We start from the raw sequence: 26,289 nt of genomic DNA, 5'->3' as shown, positions 1-26,289 counted from the left end.
ATTGTTATTGTACTTAATGTGTATTTCTGTTCTGCACGACATAACCCTAACCTTTTCTGATACAATTGCATACTTACACGTTACATTGTTGCTATGCATAATAACATTGTAATTATGTGCAAATACACAGTAATTAGAGACGCTTCATGTGCAGTTTTACCAGAGCAGGGCCAGTAGATGTCTTTTGAGCTATATATAGTTCATTGAGCTCTGTGGTACGGCTCTTTCTAGGGATGGAAATAAGACTCCCACTGCATAGCAGTTTGATCCATTCCTGGTTTTACTACAAGTTTAATAAGACGCTGGTTATCTTTAAACTGTGGCTAATCACGCTTGTATTAAAAATCCTGGAAATGGGTGAAACTGCTATGCAATGGGAGTCTGATTTCCATCCCTGCTTTTGATTTAGAAGTGGTGTCTTATTCAAAGCTCCTAAACAATTGGAACACACTGCAAGGGCAAAGTACAGTCAAAATGCAATTAAACTGGTGTTATGTTAATATACTGAAGCTGTGTCTTTGTATGGTCTAGTTAAACCATCTCTTTTTTACGACGGCAAATTCATAATGAATTTCATCTGAATACCAGAGGAAGAACACCTGAATATCTTCTGCACTTCTGAAGTCATTCCTTTTGAATTCTGACCCTGTTAATTCATGTGGATTTTATTATCAGTATTCATTCCATGTTATTATTATTATTTGTTTATTTATCAGACGCCTTTATCCAAGGCGACTTACAAAGACTAGGTTGTGTGAACTATGCATCAGCTGCAGATTCACTTACAGATACGTCTCACTCGAAAGACGGAGCACAAGGAGGTTAAGTGACTTGCTCAGTCACACAATGAGTCAGTGGCTGAGGTGGGATTTGAACCGGGGACCTCCTGGTTACAAGCCCTTTTCTTTAACCACTGGACCACACAGCCTCCTGGTCCCTTTGTAACAAACGCTGTATATCAAATGTATAAGGCACGCATTCATGCATGAATTAACCTCAATCCCCTGGTGGGTGAATAAGAGGGTATGAATTAGTGAAGAATCTAAATGTTCACTTATTATAAGAGTTTATCATAGTACAAGCACAGTAAAGTGTAGTGAAGCATAGGTAAGCACGGCAAAGCATTGGTATATACAGTGAATCTCCAACAATTACAACATTTGACGACATTTAATAAGACATCCAGTCCAAACGTTTGTCATTTTATTTGAGTTTATTTTAGTGTTTCTTAATTCAGCACTGAGGGTTTAGTAGTTATGAATGAAGCATGGGTAAGCATTGTAAATGCCAATTGCAATTGTGATGTGTTGGAACTGATTACGAGGGAATTGGAATTGGGAATGGATTTTGAAAAGGAATTGGAACAGGAATTGACCCTGACCCTGGTGCTATCCTTGCTTTGATCAGCGATACAGCCCAGCCTGGATTATCCACACCCCTCTGTTATCCAGACAGCCCCTTGATGCCCTGTCCTGTTGTGTGCTGAGCTCTTCTGCCCTGTCTGCAGAGAGGATGCACTCTGGTATTTACACACCAGTGCAGTGCCGGGTTACACAATGAAAGGTAAAGGGACTTTTAGGGTAGACCTGAGTCATACCAATCCCAGTTCACATCTATTGCTGTTTTTCTTTTTTTTTTACTGCAAACGGAAAAAAGGACACAGCACCATTAAAAACATCACCACTTTTATTTAGCATTTCGGATTTCTGGAGAGATCAACTTGAAAACCTCTGAAGGACAAGGGGCTGTAAGATGGGACGCACAAAACACTGAAGACTGGAGCTTTTTAAAGGTTAACGTTAAAACAATGAACGCAAGAAGCAGAGAAAACAAGCAAATTTACACAAGCGGGTCTATGGAGGATTTGATCCATGCGGAAAATATAACAATGTGACAATAGAAGTTTCTGCAAACTTACCTTGTGTTGGATCCAAAAGGTGAGACGACTCCCATAGGTAATAGTTGATCTGTGGCCGTCACTAGCCCAAATCCCTATCTATTTTTTTTTTTAGCCTTGTCCTTTTAAAGCGATGGCCCACCAAGACACAAAACAAAGAGATTTCTGAAGAATTCATGGTGTAAATGTTTTATTTGATCTTTTTTTCTTTCTTTTTTTTGTAAGTACAGAACACTCAAATGTTGTATTTCCTTTCGTTACGAAGGTTTTAAGACAGCAAATGGTAAAAGTCACAGAGAAATGTTATATATATATTTTTAAATGTATTTATTTTCTAGCAGAGCATTACATGGCATCAACGAACACAAGAAATACAGGGAGAGACCACCACCATTTGATATAGGATTATGAAATATGAATTATTACTCGTATTCTCATCATTACTACGACTACGGCTAGCTGGTTAGTTGCTATACTGTCTTTTCTGTGAGTTCATGTGTTCTCCCTCATGTACACAAAATAAACTACAGGCAGATGGATCAGTGCTCTCACCAGAATCGTTATCCAGAGTTGTGGTGAACAGTGCTACAGAAACGTCCTTGACTCCAATCCTGGAGTCCTTCTAGAATTATTTGCATTGAATTTAACTATTTAATAAAAGACAACAATTATCAGTAAACATTTACACCTATACAAATTTAATAAAATGCTGCAATAATGAAAAAACAGTGCACAAATTCAATACGACTGTAAGAAAACAGAGAAACTATAGAATCTGAACAGTTTGCAAGTACTTATAAAATGTACACTCCGACTGTGCGTATATGACTGTAATTCCATCAAACAGCGCTAGCTTGAAAGAATTGCAGCCTTACATGTATAGTCTCTACATCCGAATCTTAAGAGTCTAGTTGTGCTGCAGCTGACTGGTTCGATATTTCTCTGGCCTTTTCAGAGTAAGTATGAACATGTAAACTGGGCCACTCAGATTTTTCTGCATATAATTACCAGCAGTATTCAAAGTGGTTATGCGTTCTCACAAGGGAGCACCAGAAATGTAATAAGCAAAATGCAGCGTTCTTTAAACCTCCAATCTGGTTAGGGACCTTGTTTTTTCTGTCTCCAGTAGCAGCTGTTTTAAGTGGGAATCTACCTTCTAAGCGCTCTGTTTTTAGATTAGGGTTTTATCACATCCTGCCTGGTCATGTGGGCATTTAAAACACCTGGTGATGTGGGCATTTAAAACACCTGGTCATGTGGGCATTTAAAACGCCTGGTGAGAACACTGTCTTCTTATACGACTAAAACAAACAAACAAAAAACAGCAATTAAATTAAATTAAATTAAATTAAATTAAATAACAATAAAAAAACTCATGTCAATTTTATTTTCTTGCAAATGTACATCCTCACATTCATGTGAACACCCTGTATCCCTCTGAAATAAAATAATATTAAAAAAACCTCTTCAGAGATTACAGTGTCTCATTTTCTTTTTCGATCTCCAGACCCTTTTATGATGTTTGCAACCCTTGTTAGTGACGCTTAACTCAAATACTCAAACAACTATTACTCAAATACTGTGTTTTTCTTTGTATTAATACGGGACTTTCACTCTGCATTCAGGGGCTGTTCCTTAGTCCTAGCTAACTGCCATGGACGTGTGTAACACAGGCTAGATCAGATCAAGTGTCTTTACAAGAAGTTAAGGCAGGGCCATGTGCTAAAACAAAAGGGAGCTTGCAATTACTTCTGTAAAGAGAGTTGAGCTGTTATTGAAATGTATAGCTGTGTAGTAGATGGTGCTTGCTCCTACTCCTCTGGCCAAAAGTTTTGCATCACCCTATAGAATGAATTAATTTTGTTTCAATGAAATCTACTGAATAATTTTTACATACTGAATTACATACCGTCAACTACTATTATGGCTTCCGGTAGACTTTTGCGATATCATTTTGTAGTTTCTTTGATGACATGATGTTAAAGATCTAAATTATTACAGGCAGAAAACCAGAACTGAGGAGCGAGGAGTTTGAAAGAATTTGATTAATTGCAAGAAGAGCAGTAAGAGGACAGAAAAACGTAAGAGGACAGAAAAAAAAAAAAAAAAATAATCTAAATGTAAATGGCAGACTCTGAATTCATATAAAGATTTCTTTTTAAATAACAATAAAATAAATACAAAATATATACATGTATTCCCCCCCCCCCCCAAATACAGAAGCAGAAGAGTATGCAATATTTCCTGATTTCAAAACAGGAAAGTCTGTCCTTCCAACACCTTTGCAATTAAGTACCAATCAATGGCAATTGAGCGTCCTGGATGATCGGCTTTTAAAACACTCAACGTAGATGTTAATCGCCACTGATTGGTACTCAGTTGTGAAGGTGAGGGAAGGACGGCTTTTCTTGTTTTGAAATCAACACGTTAATGAATGGATTTATTTAATACCTGCCGGTCGATGCTTCTGAAAGGCAATCACGAGTCTGAGCATCAGCACACCCCTAGTCTTTTCATTACAGAATAAGTTCTAACCCAACCACTGCAGTACTACTGCGAATTAGAGTGATTTAGTAAACCTGCATTGTTATGTGCCTCTTTTTGGCTTAAAGTGCTCAACAGTTCAGCACACAATACTGATTATGTTTTTCTTTTTCTAGTGACCAAACACTAAAGTTTGCCTCCGTTTAAAACGCAGAACAAAGATCTGCATTCATAAATAAACAAAAAAGGGGTTCTTGCAAGTACCCTGTTTACCATAAAACTGACCCTTTCGATGAAAAAAAATATATATATTAAAAAAGAAAGATGGTACTGGAATTGAACCCAGGTCCGCTTGGAGCAGAAGCTTTGCCAAATGAGCACATGTATTCTTGGTGAACAATTTCTTGAAGATGCTGCATAAAGAGCTTCAGAACAGCATTGTCACGGCAAGGAGGTCTAGACAAATCTACTATTCCTGCTCCCAGATCGGTTTACTTTTAGATCTACCTTAATCAGAAAAGTGTGCAATCCTGCTGAATCTGCACTGAACACATCAGACCGATACAGGCAAAGGCATTTAACACTACTTCAAAAGGGACTGAGCATGAATGGATCACCAATAACTTGATAAAAATATGCATGCACAGAAGTGTTGCTACAACAAATTATGCTTATTTTGCTGTCAAAGTACTGGATCCGGGTCGGGGTCGTCCTGTTTTTCAATTCCAATTCCATTTTCTATTGTAAAATAAATTCCAATTCCAATTCCAAATTCCATTTTCTATTGTAAAATAAATTCCAATTCCAAATTCCATTTTCTATTGTAAAATAAATTCCAATTCCAATTCCAAATTCCATTTTCTATTGTAAAATACATCCCAATTTCAATTCCCTTTTAATCAACTTCCAACACATCACCGCTCCCAATTGCAGTGAGCAGTATTCTGTTAAAATGAGCTTCTCACAGCGGCAACAAACTACTTCAATTGAAGTCGCTGTTTGTTAGTCCATTAAATTGGCTTCAAATGAAAGCAGTCGAACAATCACAACAATTATTATATCTCTAAAATATCAATTCCAATTGCTTTTGAAATTGGGAATTGATTTTAAAAATGATTTGGAAATGGAATTGGAATTGAATTGGAATTGGAATTAAATAAATAAGCAAATAAATAAACAAATATATGGGACTGGGTGGAAGTAGATCAATGTTAAAACTATTAGATGCTGATCAAACTTGCACCACGTATTACGGAAAGAAAAACGACAACACACTGTACTGTATGATGAGCATAATCTTGCCAGGCGTACAGCTTTGTATTGTATAGCTCTGCTTTGGGAATACAAAAAAACTGGAGCATGCGGTTCTGGATGCATTGTACCCAGCCCCATCCTTTAAGTGCCTGGCAGTGTCATTAACCACAGTCCCTGGATTGACAATCCTGTTTTCTTAAAAACACGTTAACAGGTAAACTACCCCAGTGACACCGAACCTTAGCCTCAGTCTGACATACATATTTACATCTCATATAGACCGGGCCATACAAAATAATTCAGGAGTCACTTGGACGATTACATTCTGCGCTTTGAGACTGGTAGATACTGTGAAGTTCCTTTCGATAAATCTTTCTCAGTACTGTGTTCCCCTGATCCAGAGTCTGCGGTCATTCAAACGACTGAAACGCAAGAGAGACTCTCTACTCTGTCCTCACTTGTAGCACAAGCTTTACGGTACTGCCCGTCTGATTTAATGAGGCTGCTGTGTGTCTGAGGGAAGAGCGCTCCCTTCCTAACGTTTTTCAAAACGAAGGAAAAATTGCAAATGAAAACCAGGCAGGGTTTGTATTCGATAGCTAATTTCTACACAAGGACATCAGTCATTGTAATCGAGGGGTTTTTTAAAAAGTTTGAACTGTACAAGGCAAGGATTGGAGGGTGAGGTCTCTAGAACAAGGTTTGTTAGTGATTGTTATTTTATTATTATTATTAAAAGTGCAGGGGGGCAGCGCTGGATAACTGGGATGTTATCAGCTAGTATTCAGGTTAGTGGTCATTGCTAAGATGCACAGTAACAAATCTTACAGCAAAGATGTGGGAGCTTTCAGTTATTATTCAATACAGTGCTGTCACTATTCTTGTTTAGATGCGCTTTGTAGAAGTTTAAAACACCCCTGTAGTCTCAATACAGCTCTCACGATCCCATCAAAGAGAATTTAAAACAGCAAGAATCTATTTAACCCTCATACCCAGTCGCTCTTTAAAATCTGTCATTTAACTCAACCTTAAAATAAAAACGGAATAGTATCCTGCACTAAGACACTGCAGCCTCACTGAATGTCTGAGACACTGCAACCTCACTGAATCTCAGACACTGCAGCCTCACTGAATGTCTGAGACACTGCAAACTCACTGAATCTCAGACACTGCAGCCTCACTGAATGTCTGAGACACTGCAACCTCACTGAATGTCTGAGACACTGCAACCTCACTGAATCTCAGACACTGCAGCCTCACTGAATCTCTGAGACACTGCAACCTCACTGAATCTCTGAGACACTGCAACCTCACTGAATCTCAGAGACACTGCAGCCTCACTGAATGTCTGAGACACTGCAACCTCACTGAATGTCTGAGACACTGCAACCTCACTGAATCTGAGACACTGCAACCTCAATGAATCTCAGAGACACTGCAGCCTCACTGAATGTCTGAGACACTGCAACCTCACTGAATCTGAGACACTGCAACCTCACTGAATCTCTGAGACACTGCAACCTCACTGAATCTGAGACACTGCAACCTCACTGAATCTGAGACACTGCAACCTCACTGAATGCCTGAGACACTGCAACCTCACTGAATGTCTGAGACACTGCAACCTCACTGAATCTGAGACACTGCAACCTCACTGAATCTCTGAGACACTGCAACCTAACTGAATCTGAGACACTGCAACCTCACTGAATCTGAGACACTGCAACCTCACTGAACCTCAGAGACACTGCAACCTCACTGAATCTGAGACACTGCAACCTCACTGAATCTGAGACACTGTAACCTCACTGAATCTGAGACACTGCAATCTTACTGAATCTGAGACACTGCAGCCTCACTGAATGTCTGAGACACTGCAACCTCACTGAATCTGAGACACTGCAACCTCACTGAATCTGAGACACTGCAACCTCACTGAATCTGAGACACTGCAACCTCACTGAATCTCTGCCTCGTTTTTCGTCCCACTGCAAGCTACATCAAGCAACTCACCGGCCTCTGTAGGGAACTTTAGCACCATCAGCAATTCACACGATTCACTGAATAGCGTTTGCACAACTTCTTGTGGAGCCAAACCCCATGGTAGCATTGCTACTTTGAAATTCTAGAATGCGGTCTGCTTTGGTTCTTCACAGCGATCTCAACACAACCGCGCACCAATAAAACAAATCACTCCATCCAGTCAGAGGGGAAAGACAACACCGATTTAGTTTTGATTTGTTCTACATAGGAATCAAACCACTGGAACTGAAAATCTTGGAAAATTATCAAAATAGGCAAATTAGTGATTGTCTAATTTAATTGATACCTAATAGGCCACACATGCGACTCATTTAAAATAATAAGAGAAAAGGAACACACAGTCACAAATGATAAAATGCAGGAGACTTTTTAGATGCATAATTAAAGCACTAAGTGGTCTAACATTAACTCCTGTTTTTCTGAAAGGGTACAAACACCTATTAAACTTGCACAAAATGAATAGCAGGCATCCATGTCATGTGACTGCAGGTCTCGTACACATTTTTAACCCATTAGGTGCCACTGCCCTCATTTGATTTCTTTGTATTTTTGGGGGTATTTTAAACTGCCTGTTATTTTTTATTTTCTCTTTAACTATCTTGTTATGATAACTTGCTCTAATTTTGTTAACTGCAAAAGTTAAGTATAATTGTAATGCATCAAATTAAATAAATGCACTTGTGTTCTGAATTAAGATTTTGTTTTTCAGTGTTACTGATGCATTGTCATCAAAATAGGAGTTAATTAAAGACTGCAGTAAATATGGGCTATATTTTTGAACAAGATAAACACACTTTGCTAATTTTACAGAACTAGAACCCGAACTGCTAAGAGATATACATGGCAAGTTCTCTTCAGCCCTCTCAAGCTGTTTCGCTTCTCATCGGCATGATTTCCTCGCCTTTAAAAAAAATAAATCTGTGTTAATTAAAGAATGGAGGAAACGCTTTGAAAATACAGCCCATAATCTCAGAAAGCAGCTTATCTGTATAAAGACTGGGTTGGAACACAAACCTGTACCAATTTAATTCAAGTCCCACGTTCAGTGTGATCAGATCAGGATTTCTCTTGTCTTATTTATTTGTTATCGATATCATAACCACTACCCTCTAACTTTGGGTCCGTGTTGGCACAGAAAAAAAGTTTGGCTACCACTGGTATAAAGTTTATAGAAAAAAAAAAGAAAAAAGGACCCCCAAAATAACAGGATTTGGCAACAGTACGTAGTGTTGAAGTTAAATCTAATATAATACAAGTAAGACAATTCCAAATAGGTCTGCCTTTTTTAAAGGCACAACACGCACACACACAAACGTATATATCTATATACATACTTATTTATAATCTATGTATATCAGCTATTCATATTTCGATTAAATATATTTATATATACAGAGAGAGAGAGAGAGAGAGAGAGAGAGACAGAGAGAGAGAGAAATCCATTCTGTGATGAGTGTGTGGAGCAGCATTGTAAAAATGATTTTAAACTCAGCTTACTTTTTAGTGCTTAAACAGCTCCCAGGGAGTGGTTAAAAGGTTTATTTAACGGTTATTCACCCGTTCTGTAGATTCAGAAAAGCCCAACAGCACATCGTTGCCAGAGTTGCAAACAGATTATTGTAAGTGCAAGGAGAGTGATGCTCTAGAAAGAATTTAACAGGATTAACCCTTTAAGAAATGAGGACTTCGGCAGCACAGTGATAAGGGGAGCAGCGAAAATGGCACTGTGGATAATAAGAAGGGATTTCAAATCCTTACGGAAAACCACACCTTGGATGTGGGAGTGCATGGGCTAATGAAAATGTGTTGGGACAGGGAATTATCTAATGCCAGAGGAAAAGTTAGTTATTTATATTATCAAAAATAAAATAAATTAATAAATACATAAATAAAAAAAAAAATTACTGTTCAGTACGTCATTTTTTTTTTTTTCCCCCACAGTCCCGTGTGAGTTTCCAAAAAAAAAGTCCACAATCCTTCATCCCTTGTACCTGATCTCAATCTCCAATATAAAACTGAAACTAAAGCACTGTTTGTGGGCTACACATCTTTCCGTTCAATTTAACTCTGCATGGATTCCCCGCCCCATGCACAAACAGAAGCAGGCATCTCGTTTCACAGCAGTTTGAGCCAGCCCAGGTTTTATTATGAGTTCAGGTACACTAAACCCAGGCTCAGGTTTAAATGTTATGATGGCGTGGCATCAAATGAGTCCAGGAGATGAATGTTGTGTTGATGTTCAGTTGTGACATTGCGGGTCCTCTCCTCTCTCAGGGAATGAAGTTAAGGAAGGGGCTTTGAAGCAGCAAAGCATGCATCACTCAGTGTGCTAATCAGACACTGGGCTTCTGATTGCATGTTTTCGTTAAGCAGCATGGTGTTGCACGATTGCAAGTTTGCATGGTGGGCGGCGCAGTGAGTTGCTTCAGACATGGTTGACACACAGACAGAAACGCATCCTGCTGCAGATTTTCCAACAGCCCCCGCTCACACGTACAGTACAGTGCATGGAAGACCAGTTTTATTTGTTTACGTGGCTGACAGCAGCACACTTTCGTCTGTGGCAGTGAAAAAAAATCAAGGTCGCGTTTTAATTGAAGGGCCACTTTTTTAGTTTATTAACTGTTGTTCATTTTGAGTTATACATTAAGATCTTTATAAACTAGTGTAACAGGCAGTGTTGTGTGCTGCACTGCCGTTATGGACGCTGTTCTCGGTCAGTGAGATGAGGTTAGAAGCTCTATCACCATGAATGCAGACAAGCCCGGCTCTTCTGCACTGCAGTTAATAATAACCTGATTTAATTTGCTAAACATTACTGCAGTAACAATTTGAACCGATTTCAAGTATATGTTCGACTGGGTATTGATCATCCATAGGGTTCATGTTTGCAGTTTTAACTAGCCTATTATATATTAACTAACAATTAACAGAAACATGTTTATTAGCTGTTAATAGTTAATAGGCGGCCCTTAAAATAAAACGTGACCAAAAATAATTCTGGCTACTCTGGATCAGTGTACAGTTTCCAGATTGTTAAGCTTCAGATCAATAGGACCACTCTTTGAACTGTTCGCTTGTTTGTCTCAAGCCTTTTCTGTTGCCTGGTTTGATCCTGCGAAACTCCACGCTGTAATGAGGGCACAAACTTCCCCTGCAGGTCTCCAGTGCAGTACTGTAGTGCCCGCTTTCAAGAACGGGTGGGGGCAGTTTGTCTGCTTCAGACCAAGTTGTTCCACTGCTGCTATGCTTGAATCGAGTGCTTTCGAGGTGCTACCAGACTTGAGGCTTGACTTAAAAGACTGGAGATAAAGACTTAGAAGAAATACTGTAGGGAGGAGTGGAACGGTAGGAAGGATGGGGCAGTGTAGTGATTGCTAGGTGACGCAGTGCAGAAGTGAATTCATTTTTTTAATTTTTTTTTAAAATTTGGTTCCCACACCCAGAGTTTCAGATGTATTCATCTGTGCAGGACTGGACTGTGGTCACTGCAGTGGCCAGTGCAACGTTTGTGACAGTACAGAAGTGCTTAGTTTTTGTTCCTGTCTTTTTTTGAGAAATGCAGCAACCTTTAATTCAAGGGGGGTTTAGTGTTGTGTTTTTATCATAGTTTAATAGTTGGTATGGAAGACAATACGTGTGTGTGTGTGTGTGTGTGTGTGTGTGTGTGTGTCAATCAAATTCACATGTCGTGAAGGTTTGAAAAGTTCCTAACGGGGTGTTGACAAAAATCTCCTTTGCACACAAACACACTGCCATCTGTACATTTGGCAATAAGTTTCAGTGCTGCAAAAGCATACTGTTGCGTACAATTTGGCGTGAAAACTGCTGCAATTGCCGGCACATATTTTCAGTATACGGTATTGTGCTCGGGGGACTTTGTGTCCTTAATTCTACGAGGGTTGCAGTGTTGTGATAAGGATTAGTCCTGGCGATTGCCACCGGTAGGTCAGTCTTTAAATGAAACAGTAATAATAATTAGAATGCTAGTAATGTGACTTGCTGGTCTCAGTTTTCCAAGTTGTTTACATTATCCCCACAGACCATGTGTGCGTACAGCTGTGCCGCAGAGGTCCTCTCCTCCTGCTCGCTGTCCGTGCTGCCATCGCTGTCCTTCCCAGGATTCTCCACGCCGCGCAGGAAGCAGGCACTGCCGGGGTTCAAAGGGTAAAGGGCGTCCTGCAGCCCACCCACCGCCAGGGGGCTGGGCAGGAGGTCCTCGTCTGAGCTCAGCGAATCGCCGTCCCTCATCACGTGATTCACGATGTGGATCCCGTCAAACGCAGTCATCGGGTCCTTGAAGCGCTGCTGGTGGCCCTTCTGAAGACGGATCTGAAGAGGAATAAAATGGGGCTTATTTTCAGGCATCTGAAGCGGACGCCTAAAATGGACACCTGCCTGAAATGCGTAAAAGATGCACACACAGGGATGGAAATAAGACTCCTATTGCACTGCAATTTCACCCATTCCAGGTTTTACTAAGAGCTTGATTAGCCCCAGTGTACAGGTAACAAGCTCAGGTATGTCTTATTAAACTCCTAGTAAAACCTGGAACGGCTCAAACGGGAGTCTTATTGTCCTCGCTGACACGTAATGTTGTAAAAGCGTATTTTAATTTTTTAATTTTTGATTTTGTCAGCCCTGGGTACTGTAAAGCTGTGTAAGTATTGTAGGTCTCTATCTTAATTCATGTGAATCTTTTCTAAAACATTCAAATAAGCCCTGCTTTGTGTAGGGTTACCACACGTCCCAGGAAATCTGGGACTGTCACAGTTTCAGCCTTCATTTTTTTGAAACAGTGATATTGTTAAATCGTCTCGGTTTTGCTAATTTTCTACTCAAGTACAAAACTGTAGCAGTGTGCTCAGCAAGTTGACAGCACTGTAATTTATTATACACAAATAAAATAAATACATTTATGGATTACTTGTTTAATAATTCTGATTATGTGTGTAATTAATGTTCTGTTCAACTTCCTGGACCATGGCTACTTAGTTTTATCTTGGAAGGGCCACCACTCAAGATAGCTTTTTAAGTTAGTCCCTGTTGAGTTTTGCCATTTTTACAATCAACTTAAATTATATATAAATAAACAAGTAGCTTTCGAGTTAAAGGGAATGAAAGCAAAGAATACAGAACAATGGATAAATCGGGAAATACGCAAATTTCTGCATTACAAGCGCCAATCAAATCGTGTGAAAGTCACCTAACGGCTTCTACATTCACAGCATTCTGAAAGTCCAAGTACAGTATCTGCAGACATGTTTCGCCCTGTTTGGGGCTCATCAGTGCAGCGCAACTGTACTTTGACTTCTGAAAAGCTCAGGAGAGTAAGTAAAAACAAGTAGCAATGAATAGAAAACATTGGGTAATCAGCAGTGTGGAGTAGTGGTTAGGGCTCTGGACTCTTGACCAGAGGGTTGTGGGTTCAATCCTGCTGCTGTACCCTTGAGCAAGGTACTTTACCTAGATTGCTCCAGTAAAAACCCAACTGTATAAATTGGTAATTGTATGTAAAAATAATGTGTAAAAAAAATAAATAATAGTAATAATGTAATTGTATGTAAAAATAATGTGATATCTTGTAACAATTGTAAGTCGCCCTGGATAAGGGCATCTGCTAAGAGATAAATAATAATAATAATACAAAATCGGGAAATATGCAAATTTCATCACTGCAGGAGCCAATCAAATCGTGTGAAAGTTACCCAACGGCTTCCACATTTGATTGGATTGGCTCTTGTAATGCTGAAATTTGCTTATTTCCCCGATAACCCATTATATATTGTGGAGTAGTGGTTAGGGCTCTGGAGTCTTGACCGGAGGGTCGTGGGTTCAATCCCAGGTGGGGGACACTGCTGCTGTACCCTTGAGCAAGGTACTTTACCTAGATTGTATGTAAAAATAATGTGATATCTTGTAACAATTGTAAGTCGCCCTGGATAACAGTGTCTGCTAGAAATAAATAATAATATATATATAAATAAAGAAGTCCAGGTTTTCTGGAAATCTGGTAACCCTAGCTGTGTGAACAGTTGTAAAAGCCCACATCTATAGCAGTATAGGCGTGCCTTTCTTTGTAGTGTACCACGGAAGACCCTTAATAAAACAGCTGCTATACCTGAAATAGATCTTGGGGTCTGGTCTGGTGCACCAGAGTGGTACAAGCAATTTCTTGTTTTCTGATAAATCATTTAAGGGTTTGTGTTAAATGGTTTCTGCCTGACCTATTTTGTCAGCTCCTCGCTCTCTGCTGCTTTAACCACAAACCAACGATGAAACAAAAAAGACTCCAACAAGATGAATCACTGTCTTCTAACATAGAAACAAAACAAGACACAACAAATCTGGTAAAACGGCACCTAAGCTAGCGGCTTGCGGATGTGGCTTAAACACCTATTTCCAGAACTAGGGGTGCAACAGTTAAATCGATGCATCGATTATTCATCTGCCCTTAAATTTCCCGCGCTTCGATTACATACTGGTGAATCGATGCATCAGAACCCAGTTTGAAGTCTCCTGTTGCCGGTTTGCATTGAAACCTTGAGTGTGTGAGAGTGCGCTTCGTTTAGTGCTTGTACGGTAGATGCGCGCGTTGCTAGGATACACACTTTGGGCCTCTACATTCGCGTTGGAGAAGCCAAATCAGAAGTAGACATACTGTAGTCACGTTTTCTTGATGTAAAAATTAAGGCAATATGTTTTTTTTATTTTTTTTAATGTTTTTAAATCTGTTAAATCTACCGATTATCTTCTTTTGTTTCAAAGCATGTTGTGTTTGGATTATATGGCAATATTATATAAAAAAGAAGCTGCATTTAGTACGATAGTTACATTAGTCAGGAGGATGTGTGAGATTAATTCAAATGTTTTGCTTTTGGACATAAAATGTTAACACTAATGAATAACCATAGTTCAGATAGAAATGACTTCTGTTAAAATACAGTATTTTTTTCTTATTATAACAATGTTAAAGAGACATCTGGTGCGGACGCACGATTATATTCTTTTCAATTGTTAAAAGTCCTTTGTCTTTCTTTATTTTATAAATCAGAAGTGTTCTAATTTGAATGTAAGTTGTGTCTATTTGTTCAACTATTATGCACAAGTGTCTATTTATTGTATCTTCTGTTAAAAAAAAAACAACAGAATGTTTGTTCTTTATTTTGAAAAATAAAACGTCAATGCATCGATTAGTTGATAAATACCTGTAAGACAAATCGAATACAAAATTAGGGTATCCAGAACGTTTCAGAATCCATTCACAGGAATTCAAATAGTGACCTGCAATATTTAAAACAGCTTTACAGTGACAAGAGTTGACAAAAATCATCAGTCTTTCCTAATATGTCTTTCCATCATTTCCCAAATCTCGCACACTTTCCAGTTAAAAACCCGCAAGCAGCGAGTTAAATTTTCAATGCCATTTACTCCAACTCGACAGGCACAAAAGTTTCTGGAGAAAGGAGAAACACAATCAATGAAGTTAGCAAACCAGTTACAGTAGTGTGCAATTTTTTTTTAGAACATCCCATTGCTTCTGTAGTTTTGATTTGTTGGATGGTTGGATGGATGGATGGACAGAACAACACGTTCCACCACTTATTCCCAGTTTCTGATACTCTGAATAAAAGTCCTAACCAAGTTTTTTCCTAACCATATAAGACAAGGTTCTCTAGATAAATGGTGACATATGTATGCACACTGCATCTTTAAATAACTGGAAAGGTTGGAAAAAAAAAAATTTAGCAGCCATCGATCACTGCTGTAGCCCAGATCAGGAGACAAGCAGATTATAGTGATGAAACACCACAACCTCCTTTTAAACCACTCTCTCCCATGTCACAAAGAGCACACTCACCCACTGCACGCACACACACACACACTCTCTCAATCTGAGCAAAACACAGCCCGCAGAAAACTCCATGGCGTGCGAGACAGTCTGAGAGTCAGAGAGAGAGAGAGAGAGAGAGAGAGTTTACTAACTATTAAAACGCCACTCCGAGCTTTTTCAGTTTTTCTTTTCCATTGCAAATGATTAGTTTAGATATTGCGTCCCACAGGATTTTTAGGATATTATTAGGAGATACGTTATGCGAGGGCTGTCTCTTATTTCTGTTACAGAATTCATCTCCTGCAGATTGGTTGAGAGGACAGTGAAGTGAAGCTGCTTAAACTGTACAAACCAATTTCTGTTATGATAAGAGGTATCCTACTACAAAAAAAACAAATAAAAACAACTTATGAAACCACAGAAACAAAAGACTAACAAAGGAACTACTATGAAACAACAAAAACAGTTGTTGCTTTGTTAAATTGCGATACATGTTCTCTACAAGGGATAAGATGTACTGGAATTGTGACAAATACTTTATGGTGATAGCGTGATTTATCATATGCTCACTCTCAATCTGAGCACAACACAGCGTTCAGAAAACTCTGTAGCGTGCGAGCCTGAGAGAGTCAGACACAGAGGGAGGAGAGGAGAAAACCAATGACATACATAGACAGAAAGATAGAGGGAGGGAGCTGTCTCGCTATGAGAGGACTGTTTTCTATTAGAAGGTGGAGGTTGAGACTGAACTAGAATGTCTTTTTTTTCTTGAAATTCGTTTAACCATTCCGTGATACATTTTACCAAAAAGAAAAAAGAAAAAAAGGAAATTGATATATGGTGTAAATAGGGTTTCCATCGTGACACAAAATATCAGAAGCTGTTTACCGGATCTTACCAAAGCACCCGATTTTGATTGCACTGATTCAGACACACAGTATGTGTCACCTATTCTCCATAATATGTAGAAAATCTGAATTACAATTGGACAAGATCAGTAAAAACAACAAAAGACATCTTCGAAGTCAGTATCTCACAGTTAGGAATTCAGAGGTTCAGCAGAAACATACATCTTAAATGGTACAGTATGTTACTAAACATTTAACTGAAAAATCTTGCTTTGCTTTATAATTATATTACAGTTCTACCCCTTTATAAGGCAGCTCTTTATACTGCGGAACAGGTTATAAGGCGGTACAGTCACGGCTCCCATTTGCCCCATAATGCCATTGCACTAACACTAGTATTCTCGTTATAAGGCGGAACACAGACAGCACAGTCTCTTAACTATGGCTACCGACTACAGCGTTACAAAGGGGGGGCCCTGTATTTTCTATTATTTTTAAAGGTTCACGATTGGTAGTATGAATACTGCATCTGAAAATCAATGTAACATTGGGGGAAAAAAAACACACACACACACACACAAAAGCAAAATATAAAAGAGGACTATAAAAAGTCTATTTTTTTTCTTGAGAATGTATACGACAGAGTAAAACGGTAAACCACTGTAGACTTACATGTCCGAACCAAGTTTGGTCGCAATTGCTGTTCTCTAGAATCTCGATATTTGTAAAAAAAATATATAATTACAGTAGCGTGCAAATGTATTAGAACACCTCAAGATTTGCCATTTACATCCTTTATATACCTACCTGCATGAAAACCTCTGGGTGTGTGAATTTACATTTCCGCTCAGTAATCAGCGATATAGAAACAATAGGCACCCACGGGCGAAAATGTTAGACCACTTTGTGCTTTTATTAGGCATCTTAAACAACTTCTGAAAAGTCTCATGCATTTTACCATTTGTGACTGTGTGTTCTTCTCTTACTATTTTAAATGAATTGCACGTGTGGCCTATTAAAGTCATCAATTAAATTGGACAAATCACTAATTTGTTTACTGTTGCATTTTTGCAAGATTTTCAGGTTTCAGTGGTTTGATGTCACATGCACAGCAAATCAAAACTACAGAAGCAGCAATGGGGTGTTCTAATACACGTGCGCACTGCTGTGTGGATTTGTAGCTAGGAGCTGGAAACAAGGGCCACGTATTCCAGGCTTTAATGAACCGCCCCTGCAATGTGTTGTAGGTCAGATTGGCTTATTTTTCTGGCTAGTTTCCCCAACAAAGGTTTCTTAAACCAAGGTCATTTCTTCAGAATCTAAACATCATGATGTTAGCAGCAAGCCTCGACACCTTTGCTTTCAGACAGATAACAGTCCAGAACTCCGAGCCCCTGGAAGGACTGATATGAACCAAAGTAAAACGGGAAAATATAGTTAAGGAAACGTAAAGATTTCAAACAAAATAAGTTACACCGAAGTCCAGAGGAATTAAGAAAACACTGACACTAACAATAAAAGGTATCCCGAATCAAACGACTCGGTAATAAATATCTAAAATGAACCAAGTTAAAGCTCTGATCTGCCTGCACTGAACACCAACAGGATTCACATCAAAACAAAAAGTATCCCATTTGGTTTAGTTTTTTCTCCTTTAAAAAATGTCATTAAAAGAAAGGTTTTGAAAATAAGGTGCATCATGTTTCGTTTTCAACCCTGCCTCCTCCCTCTCTCTCTCTCTCTCGTGCTCTCGCTCTCGCTCGCTCTCTCTCTCTCTCTCTCTCTCTCTCCTGCCTTTGTTGGAACGATGCTTCTAAAAAAAACAGACTGAACTTAGTCAGGCACCCCCGAGCCCCCAGCCCCCACCCCCACCTCCTGAAGGTTAAGCCATGGCTTGCGTGACTGTGGTTCTCTCCGGGTCTGTCCACGTCAGTGAGGTGCGTGAGGCTGAGTCAATCCTATAGCTCTGCTTCACTATGCGCTGTAAATCACAGAGATGGGCGAGCTGTTTCCAATCGGGGGAAACGTCTGACTGTGGTTTACCACCGATACGAGCTAAATAAACATGCAGCGCACGAGGGCATCTGCCACCTTTCACAGCTTTTATATATTTATCGGCAGTGTGCCAGGAGGTGGTTAAAACAGCTAAAAAGCAACATTCAAATATAAGTCCCAGTTCATTAAGAGAACTCCACTCAGCACTGCACAGCGCTCTAGTAGTATCGGAAAAATAACTCCACTCAACACTGCAGAGCACTCTAGTAGTACAGGAAAGAGAACTACTAAAATAATTATTTTAATATTTCTAAATTTAGCACTATTGCATGCTTAATAGCGAAGTATAATTTAGGGGCTTGCCAGTAATGGGAAGTTGTTTAGTATTATGAATATTAGTATTGTAAAAGCACTGATTTTCCTTCAGAAATGTGCTAGAGTACGCCCTTATTAATCCACGAGGTTGTTTGCTTAGTTTTACAGAAACATGGCTGTGGTTTGTATCACGGCACATCAGAGACTGGCAAAGTTTACAGTTTTTGCAGGAAGAAACGGTTTGCTGAGCTGAGTGATTTGGAGGGCTTGAGATCCGCAGAGTTAGCAGAGAGTTAAACCCGACCGCACAGAACTGTGATGGTGTGACAGCTAGCAAGTATACCACCAGCGAGCCCAAGAACACATCTCTCCTCATGCATATCTGCTCTGCTGTGTTCGCTTAAATAAAACATAAAGCTGCTTTCAAGTCTTGTTGTGGTGGGTTTTCCTACAGCAAGGCATTTAAGGAAAACATCCCACCCTGATACAAGGCTCCTAGCGGGCCAGGCAGGGCGTCTCACCTCAGTCTTGAGCTCAGCGATCTGGTCCTTCAGCTCTCTGATGTACTGGCTTGAGTCCGAGTTGTTGAGCTGGCCTTGAATGCGACCCTCTTCCTTCTGACCCCACAACAACAGGAAGGGCAACAAAAACTTTAGAGTTATAGATCTGAGAATATGTTTTGTATTATAAGCATTGCATGCATGTTATTTAAAAATGTATCAAAAATATTTATTTTAAAATACTTCAAATACATACTGTAAATGTGTTGGTTAAGTTTGTTTTTCGTATATTTTTTAATGTGCTTTACCGTTGTTTCCTACAATGTTTTCCTACACTTTATTTGCTTTAACAACCTGGTATACTTTCCATAACTATAAAACCGCAGGTAGACCCCCTCTAAAAGCTAAAAGGAGCTCTTTTTAAAACGGCGGCACACATTTCAAGTAGTCCAAGTGAGCAAGCCCAAAATATAACCTAAAATCTCAAACACAGACTAATAATAAAAAGCCCTCGTAGACAAGAAAATAATAAAAAGAAAAAAGGATCTATAACAGCATTACTATCATCAGCAGTGATCATTACATGCTAGATAACTGCTAATTTCGTTAAGCAAGCTTGCCTTCAACTCTGGAAAACTAACTGTTGCGATGGCCAGTTATCTCGCAGGTAAAATCGGGTATTAATGCTTAAACATGATTAGAAAGCTTTCTCAAAGTCTTTTTTTCAGTAATATCTAAGCAATAATGTTGAGTTTTCACAAAGGAGCGGGACACAGAAGCAAGGGAACGGAGCTGCCCCCTCGCAGGGGGATTGTGGGAGGAAGTGACGTCACCTGGATTTCGAGGTCTGCGATTCGCTGGCGCAGCTCAGCCACGGCAGCCATGTTGTCAGCCTCTCTGAGACGCACCGCCATCACTTCCTCCTTACTCTGCGGAGTGAGAGAGAGAGAAAGAGATACATTATTACATTGTCTCTATGTGGGACAGCCTCCAGTTTTCTCTGAAAGGCAAAACAATGCTGAGCAGTACCTTGGTCCCTTGATTTCTGTATCTGTGACTGTGGCAGGACAGGAGCCCTGCGCATGAAGAGGGGTTTTTGTGTAAATGTATTTGTAAACAGTGTGTGTAATTAATTAATGAAGTACCCGACACTCCTGGGAGAGCCTGCCTGCTGTGTGTCACTGCCAGGTGTGTTCCAGCGGGGCGTCAGGTATTAAAAGGTCCTGTTTATTTACCTCAGGGCTGCTGCAAAGCCAAAGGGCTGAACATCGTCCACGCTACCCGGAGAACGAGAAAAACACCTAGGTGAAAGCCTCCGATTGCCACGAGGTGTAAACCGGGGTCGGAGCCGAAAGAAAACGAATGCGTGAGCTGTAGCTCCACCCACACGGCAGGCGGCTAGCCTGACCACAAGCAAAAGTAACGTTTTAATAAGCGCCAAAGCTGTACAGGTTGTTACGGGGTCAAAGTTAGGCGCCGGCCTCTTCGTTTCAATCCCAGTGCCCACACCTTGCAGTCTAACTCAGCCTGTTTCCTCTTCATCTCGCTCAGCTGGGTCTGCAGGCCCTTGTTCTGCGCGCCGAGGTATTGCAGCTTCTCCTGCAGGGCGGCGCTCTCTACCTCCTGACGGTTCAGCAGGTTGCTGTTGATCTGGTTCTGAGCAGAACAGAGCGGGACAAAAAAGGAGGTGTTCATTTCAGTCTTTCCCACTTTTGATCAATCAAGAGTTAGAAATTCACGGCTGTCTTGCAACCAGTCCTGGGCTTCAAAGCCTAGGATAGGAATATGATTGAAATGAGCATGTGCCAGGAATCCGAGGAGTCAGGCCTACTGTTATCTTCACTGAACTGATCACTAGGTTTACTGTCCATCATGCAGCTTATTAGGGAGGGACCATTTATTTAACAGGGGCCTGATTGTACAAGTCCCTGCCTCCTGATCATTTCAATAACACACGTAGGTCTGAACCCCAGGACTGGGCGTGAGTTTCTAACCTTGATCATATCAGAATATTAATGATAGCGTCTGCACTTGGAACAAGGGAAACTGGCCAATCAGCTTGTCCCTTTCAAGTGGAAATGCAAGCACTTATAATATAAAACTAACACAGAGACATCTAGTGGACAATGGTGGAACGTTCAAGACAACAAACACAGGTCATATTAATTTATATTGTAAAAGCATAATAGTAATAGCCTATTCTAGTAATAGTCTTTTCATAAATTCAAATGTTTCGGCTAGACATCTCCATGTCTTCAATGACGTTTCAAAACACAGAAAGTCAATTGCAATTTTATGTTCAAAGTTACAGTAGTCTCCGGTCCAGGCTTTAAATCCAATGGCTTCTGTTTATACATTGGTGTGCTGTGGCTCTATAGGGTTGTAGTCACATGTATAACAGGGATGGGGATAAGACTCCTATTGCATAGCTGTTTCACTATGAGCTTGATTAGCCACAGTGTATAGGTAAGAAGCCCAGGTGTGTCTTATTAAAAACTCATAGTAAAACCAGGAATGGATCAAACTGCTATGCAATGGGAGTCTTATTTCCATGTGCTGTATTAAAAAGGACAAGGAATCATTCTGAAGCTCTTGTGTACACAAGCAGGTGGTGCAAGCACACTCCCGGTGTGTGAACCCCACTTTGCCCTCATGTACCTCCATTTTCCCCCGGGTTACCTGGCTCTCCAGTTGCATTGCTTGCAGTCGGAGCTCCCTGGTCTCTGCCTGGGCCTGTGCCTCTCTCAGCCTCGCTGTCATCAGCTTGTCCTGCAGGTCGTTGAGGGCGTTCTTTTTGGGGGATTCCTTCCAGTGACCCCCTCCTCCTGAGGAGCGAGACATGTGGAGCTGCACAGAACCAAACGCAGAGAGAGAGAGAGAGAGAGAGAGAGAGAGAGAGAGAGAGAGAGAGAGAAGCGAGACAAGAGAGTGAAGAGAGTGCACAAGGGAGGTGAGAAAGAGAGCGTATGAGAGAGGAGAGAAGAGAGAGATGAGAGCACACGAGAGACAGAGAAAGAAAGATAGAGAGCAAGAGGAGAGTGCACGAGAGAGACAGAAAAAGATAGAGAGCGAGAGGAGAGGAGAGAGGAGAGCACACGAGAGAGAGAGAAGAGACAAGCGAGCGAAGAGTGCAAGAGAAAAGAGAGAGCAAGAGAGAGGAGAGAGAAGAGAGCGCACGAAAGAGATAAGAGAGCATATGAGAGAGACAGACAGAGAATGAGAGAGCGAGAGGAGAGAGAGAGAGAGAACACCACATCTGATACCTTTGCCATTTTGCAAAAAGAAAATGTACTAACTACTAAAAGCCCACTCCTAGATTTTTCAGTGTTTCGTTTCCATTGCAAATGATTATAGTTCAGATATTGTGTCCCACAGGGTTTGTAGGATATTATAAGGAGATATGCTGTGCGAGGGCAGATCTCCTGCAGATCGGTCAAGAGGACCGTGAAGCGAAGCTGCTCAAACTATACAGACCGATTTCTGTTATGATGAGACATCCTACAAAAAAAAAACATTTCTAACTTCTTATGAAATCACAAAAACAAAATGAACTTCTATTCAACATTAAAAAGAGTTGTTGCTTCTTTAAATTATGTTCTGCACGGGATCTATACACAGAATACAACATACTGGAATTTTAACAAATTCTTAACGGTGATCGTTTGATTTATCATTACAACTTGAAGGGAATTACCATATAACCTCCAACTGCTGCAAACAGAGGGGCAAAGCGTTTCAAAGTAGGAAGAGGCTTATGCTGGGGAACCCCCTGACGGGAGGGTCGGAGCTATTGAGACCCCCTCTCTCTGCTGTACCTGCCAGTGCTCGTTGAGGTCAGAGATCTGCGACTGCATCTCTTTGAAGGAGTTGAGGGTCTGCATCTCCCGCTGCTTCACTGCTTTCAGCTCGTCTTGTAGCTGAGCCATATTGTTCTCATCGGGGAGCAGGCTGTTCCTCTGAAACAGACACGAGACAAAAGGGGTAGCAGGTCTGGGGAGGTCTGCACTACAGGCTCGGCTGTTGTGGGATTCGAGAAGCTGAGCTGTACAGACCTTTCCCACAATGTCTCACTGGGTGTGACACTGCGTGTGTGGGGTAATTACAGGAGTAGTCACAGCTGGTGAGGTTGGAAAATACAATCAAGTGGAGATTATTGTAACGATCAAGGGACTGCGCGTGTGCATCTGTCTGCTTGTGAGTGCGTACGTGTGCGTGTGTGTGTTTGCCGATTTTAAACCTTGGTGTCATCTGAAAATACAAGATCCTCCACCGGGTTTCTTGTTGAATATTTATGGAGGAAGAAGATCAATTCTTTACTCCATTCCCACGTAGCTTTCTGGCCCCTGCACAGTTGTTGTTGTGTCTGTTCACTTACACCGGAACCCGTGCAAAGTATTATGGGTACCTGCAAAACACTGTGTTTTCAAGTACAACGATTCAAAATCACGCAACACAACACATTATGTTTTTTCTGCTACCTGCTGTGAAAAAACAGGGCCAAAACATATGCATTGCTGATGTGGTGGAAACAGAATTCAACGTAGAGGAGGATTTCAAACCACTCTAGACGAATTTCAGATCATGCCACTCTGAATAAATTGAGAAATAGTTTAATTTCAGTATTTCTTAACAATCACTGGAATCAAAGAATGACTAATTCAGGCACACGTACTGCAACACAGCTCTTATACGAATCGCTGTGGATTTATTTACCATGCTTAAAATGTCTTTATTTAGACGCCAGTGCACGTGAGTTCTGAGAAACCAGGGTGGTCTGGGTTTAACGTGAGGTCTTGTTAAAGTGACGCCCCTCTCAGGCTTGTACAGATTGTCTTCCTGTTGCCTGCCGTGTTTCTGAGAGCCAGCAGCAACAGATTCGGGGGGGGGGGGGGGGGGGGGGAGTAGGGGGTTTACTGATGTCTCTGCCTTTTCGAGATGTTTCTCATGGTCCCATATCTGTCAAGAATCATTGAACGGGTTGTGGTTTGTGGGGTTCAGTTGAGAGAGCTCTGCTTCTCGGCTCGGAGCTCACAGCTTCGTGTTTCCAGCCTCACGATCAAGGCTGTTGCTGCAGCTTCCTGGTTTGGTGGGTTCAGGGGGGGGAGAGGAGGGGTACAGAAGTGGGAAAGGTGGGTTTCAAGATTCATATGAATCGAGGCTGGTGGTCTAGACTGCTCCCCGTACAGGTGTCTGTTTTTGAAGGTTGTGAATGTCACATTTCTAGGAACTTAAGAAAAAAAAAAACAACATAATTTTATAGTTTCATTAACAGTGTAAGGCTGGAAAGAAATTTTTTGCATTTTTTGAGCCCATTTGACAAAATCGAGCAGTTGACAATCCCGATTGAAGGTCTCAAAAACAATGTTACGGTGGTGATCGTTTGTGAATTTCTCTGTATTATTATGATTTGTTATTTATTAAATTAAATACTTTTAACGCAGTAGAACCTCAGAGTTACGAACACCAAACTTACGAACTGACCGGTCCTGACCTGATCAAACACCCCACTGTCAGCCGGAAGCATGCAATCACTCAACCATGCGTGCAATGCAACCAGACAGACGCTCCTATCAGCACCCTGCTGGTCACAGAGAAAGCAGAATTACTGTACCAACAAATGCATCATTCCCAAGGTGTTCGTACTCGGAGGTTCAATTTGTTCAAAAGATTACTGTGAGATTTGTAACCCTAAATTGGATTTGATCGACCTCAACGACACTGGGAGGCGACACAGCTGGAGTTTATTTTTGAGCATTTCACAGCACTAGGGAATAAAAATGGACTGTATGAACCAACTATTTTTAGGGGTAATCCTGGGATAACTACGGTTGGAGCAACTGCTCTAAACAAAAAATCCTCCTGCCACATACTCGCAGGTGTTTTTCAATCAAAGTTTAAATGGAAATGTTTCTTTCAAATACTCTCCTTCTGTGCTAATGGTTGTGTTCTATAAAACACTGGAGGTGTCCGCCAATGCCAGCCAGCACCAGCAGTTCTCAGTAAATAAGATGGTCGTGACAAGGGATTTTCTCACTTACAACCTCAAGATCTTTTAGGACCGCAGTGTGCATTTTCTCACAGATTTAGTTGTTAGTTTGGTGGAAGGCTAACCAATTCCTCTATTCGATGTTTTTGCAGTTTTGCTAAACAGATATTTCTCATCAGCAGTTGATATTCAACAGGAATGGAATAAGACTCCCATTCTTATTTCCATCCCTGTTGAATGCAGCAGGCTGGGTATTTAATTACTAGTACAAACAGCGATTAGTTTCAGTGCTCATTAAATGTGGATTACTAGAAGAGTGATCTCAGATTCTGTTTAATTTCTTCAATGTTCAAACACGTTTCAACGCCAATGTTTGTCTATGACGCACAGCAACATTACTGGGGAGGGTACATTGCTTTTTTAAATTTCACGCTTTCATTCGTAAGCGATCAAGAATATTCTGAATCACTTTAAGATCAAACGTCTTGTTTAATTTTCTGGAGGCAAAAGGGTATTTCCCATCTAAACCACCTTTTTGAGAATGGGAATTTTTTATAATCTCGGAGAGGCTGCAAGAAAAACATTGCCTTCATAAAAACGCCTATTTTCAATATATTCAACTCTCTTTAAAATCTAAACTATCCTCCACATGGATACTTATGTCCCTCTCCGTTCTGGCTCAGAGTGTTTTAAAATACAGAGGGATGAATCAATTTGTTTCTAATATATACTCTGTCTTGAGATCCAGTGAAGGGGAGATTGTTGCCCTCATTAATAAGTGGGTGAGGGATCTTAAATTGTTATACGATTCTGTTTTCTGGGGTAAAATTCGTAGCAATTCTCTTTCAGTTTCTAGGAAAGCTAAAGTGAACCTTGTCCAATATAAAATTCTTCACAGAGCAAATTTTTTCCAGTAGTTTCTGATGGGCCTTTCACATACAGTAATAATATCATTATAAGCTCTAATAGCCGGTAGTAAGGTTCCATGTGGAGTGGGTGGGTTTTTGTGGGAGGGTTTTGTCTGTCTCATGTCTTTATTAATAATAAATACATTTAAAAAAAGTTTTGCGAAGTTACTGTGAAACAACAGTGTTTTGACTCATCTATTTTAGCATTTTCGTGTCACCCCACCC

The 26,289-nt window shown here is 40.4% G+C and overlaps 1 protein-coding gene across 1 annotated transcript in view; it reads right to left on the bottom strand.

Annotated features, from left to right (window-relative positions):
- Positions 1–2,070: 2,070 nt before the first annotated feature.
- LOC117965551 (EVI5-like protein) overlaps positions 2,071–26,289 on the bottom strand; it is a 57,973-nt gene continuing 33,754 nt past the window's right edge. The window contains exons 15-22 of the mRNA XM_059007161.1: positions 25,963–26,008; positions 25,230–25,244; positions 22,986–23,160; positions 21,850–22,017; positions 20,680–20,826; positions 20,004–20,099; positions 19,192–19,287; positions 2,071–12,010 (exon numbers count right to left, since the gene is read on the bottom strand). Coding sequence (XP_058863144.1) covers positions 11,687–12,010; positions 19,192–19,287; positions 20,004–20,099; positions 20,680–20,826; positions 21,850–22,017; positions 22,986–23,160; positions 25,230–25,244; positions 25,963–26,008 — 1,067 coding nt within the window. The 3' untranslated portion in view covers positions 2,071–11,686. The remainder of the gene's footprint in view (positions 12,011–19,191; positions 19,288–20,003; positions 20,100–20,679; positions 20,827–21,849; positions 22,018–22,985; positions 23,161–25,229; positions 25,245–25,962; positions 26,009–26,289) is intronic.

The sequence above is a fragment of the Acipenser ruthenus genome, chromosome 34 (genome assembly GCF_902713425.1).
Source record: "Acipenser ruthenus chromosome 34, fAciRut3.2 maternal haplotype, whole genome shotgun sequence".
NCBI classification, from domain to species: Eukaryota; Metazoa; Chordata; class Actinopteri; order Acipenseriformes; family Acipenseridae; genus Acipenser; species Acipenser ruthenus.
The sequence above is the reverse complement of the archived record's forward strand: the minus strand, read 5'-3'. Positions and strand labels throughout refer to the sequence as shown.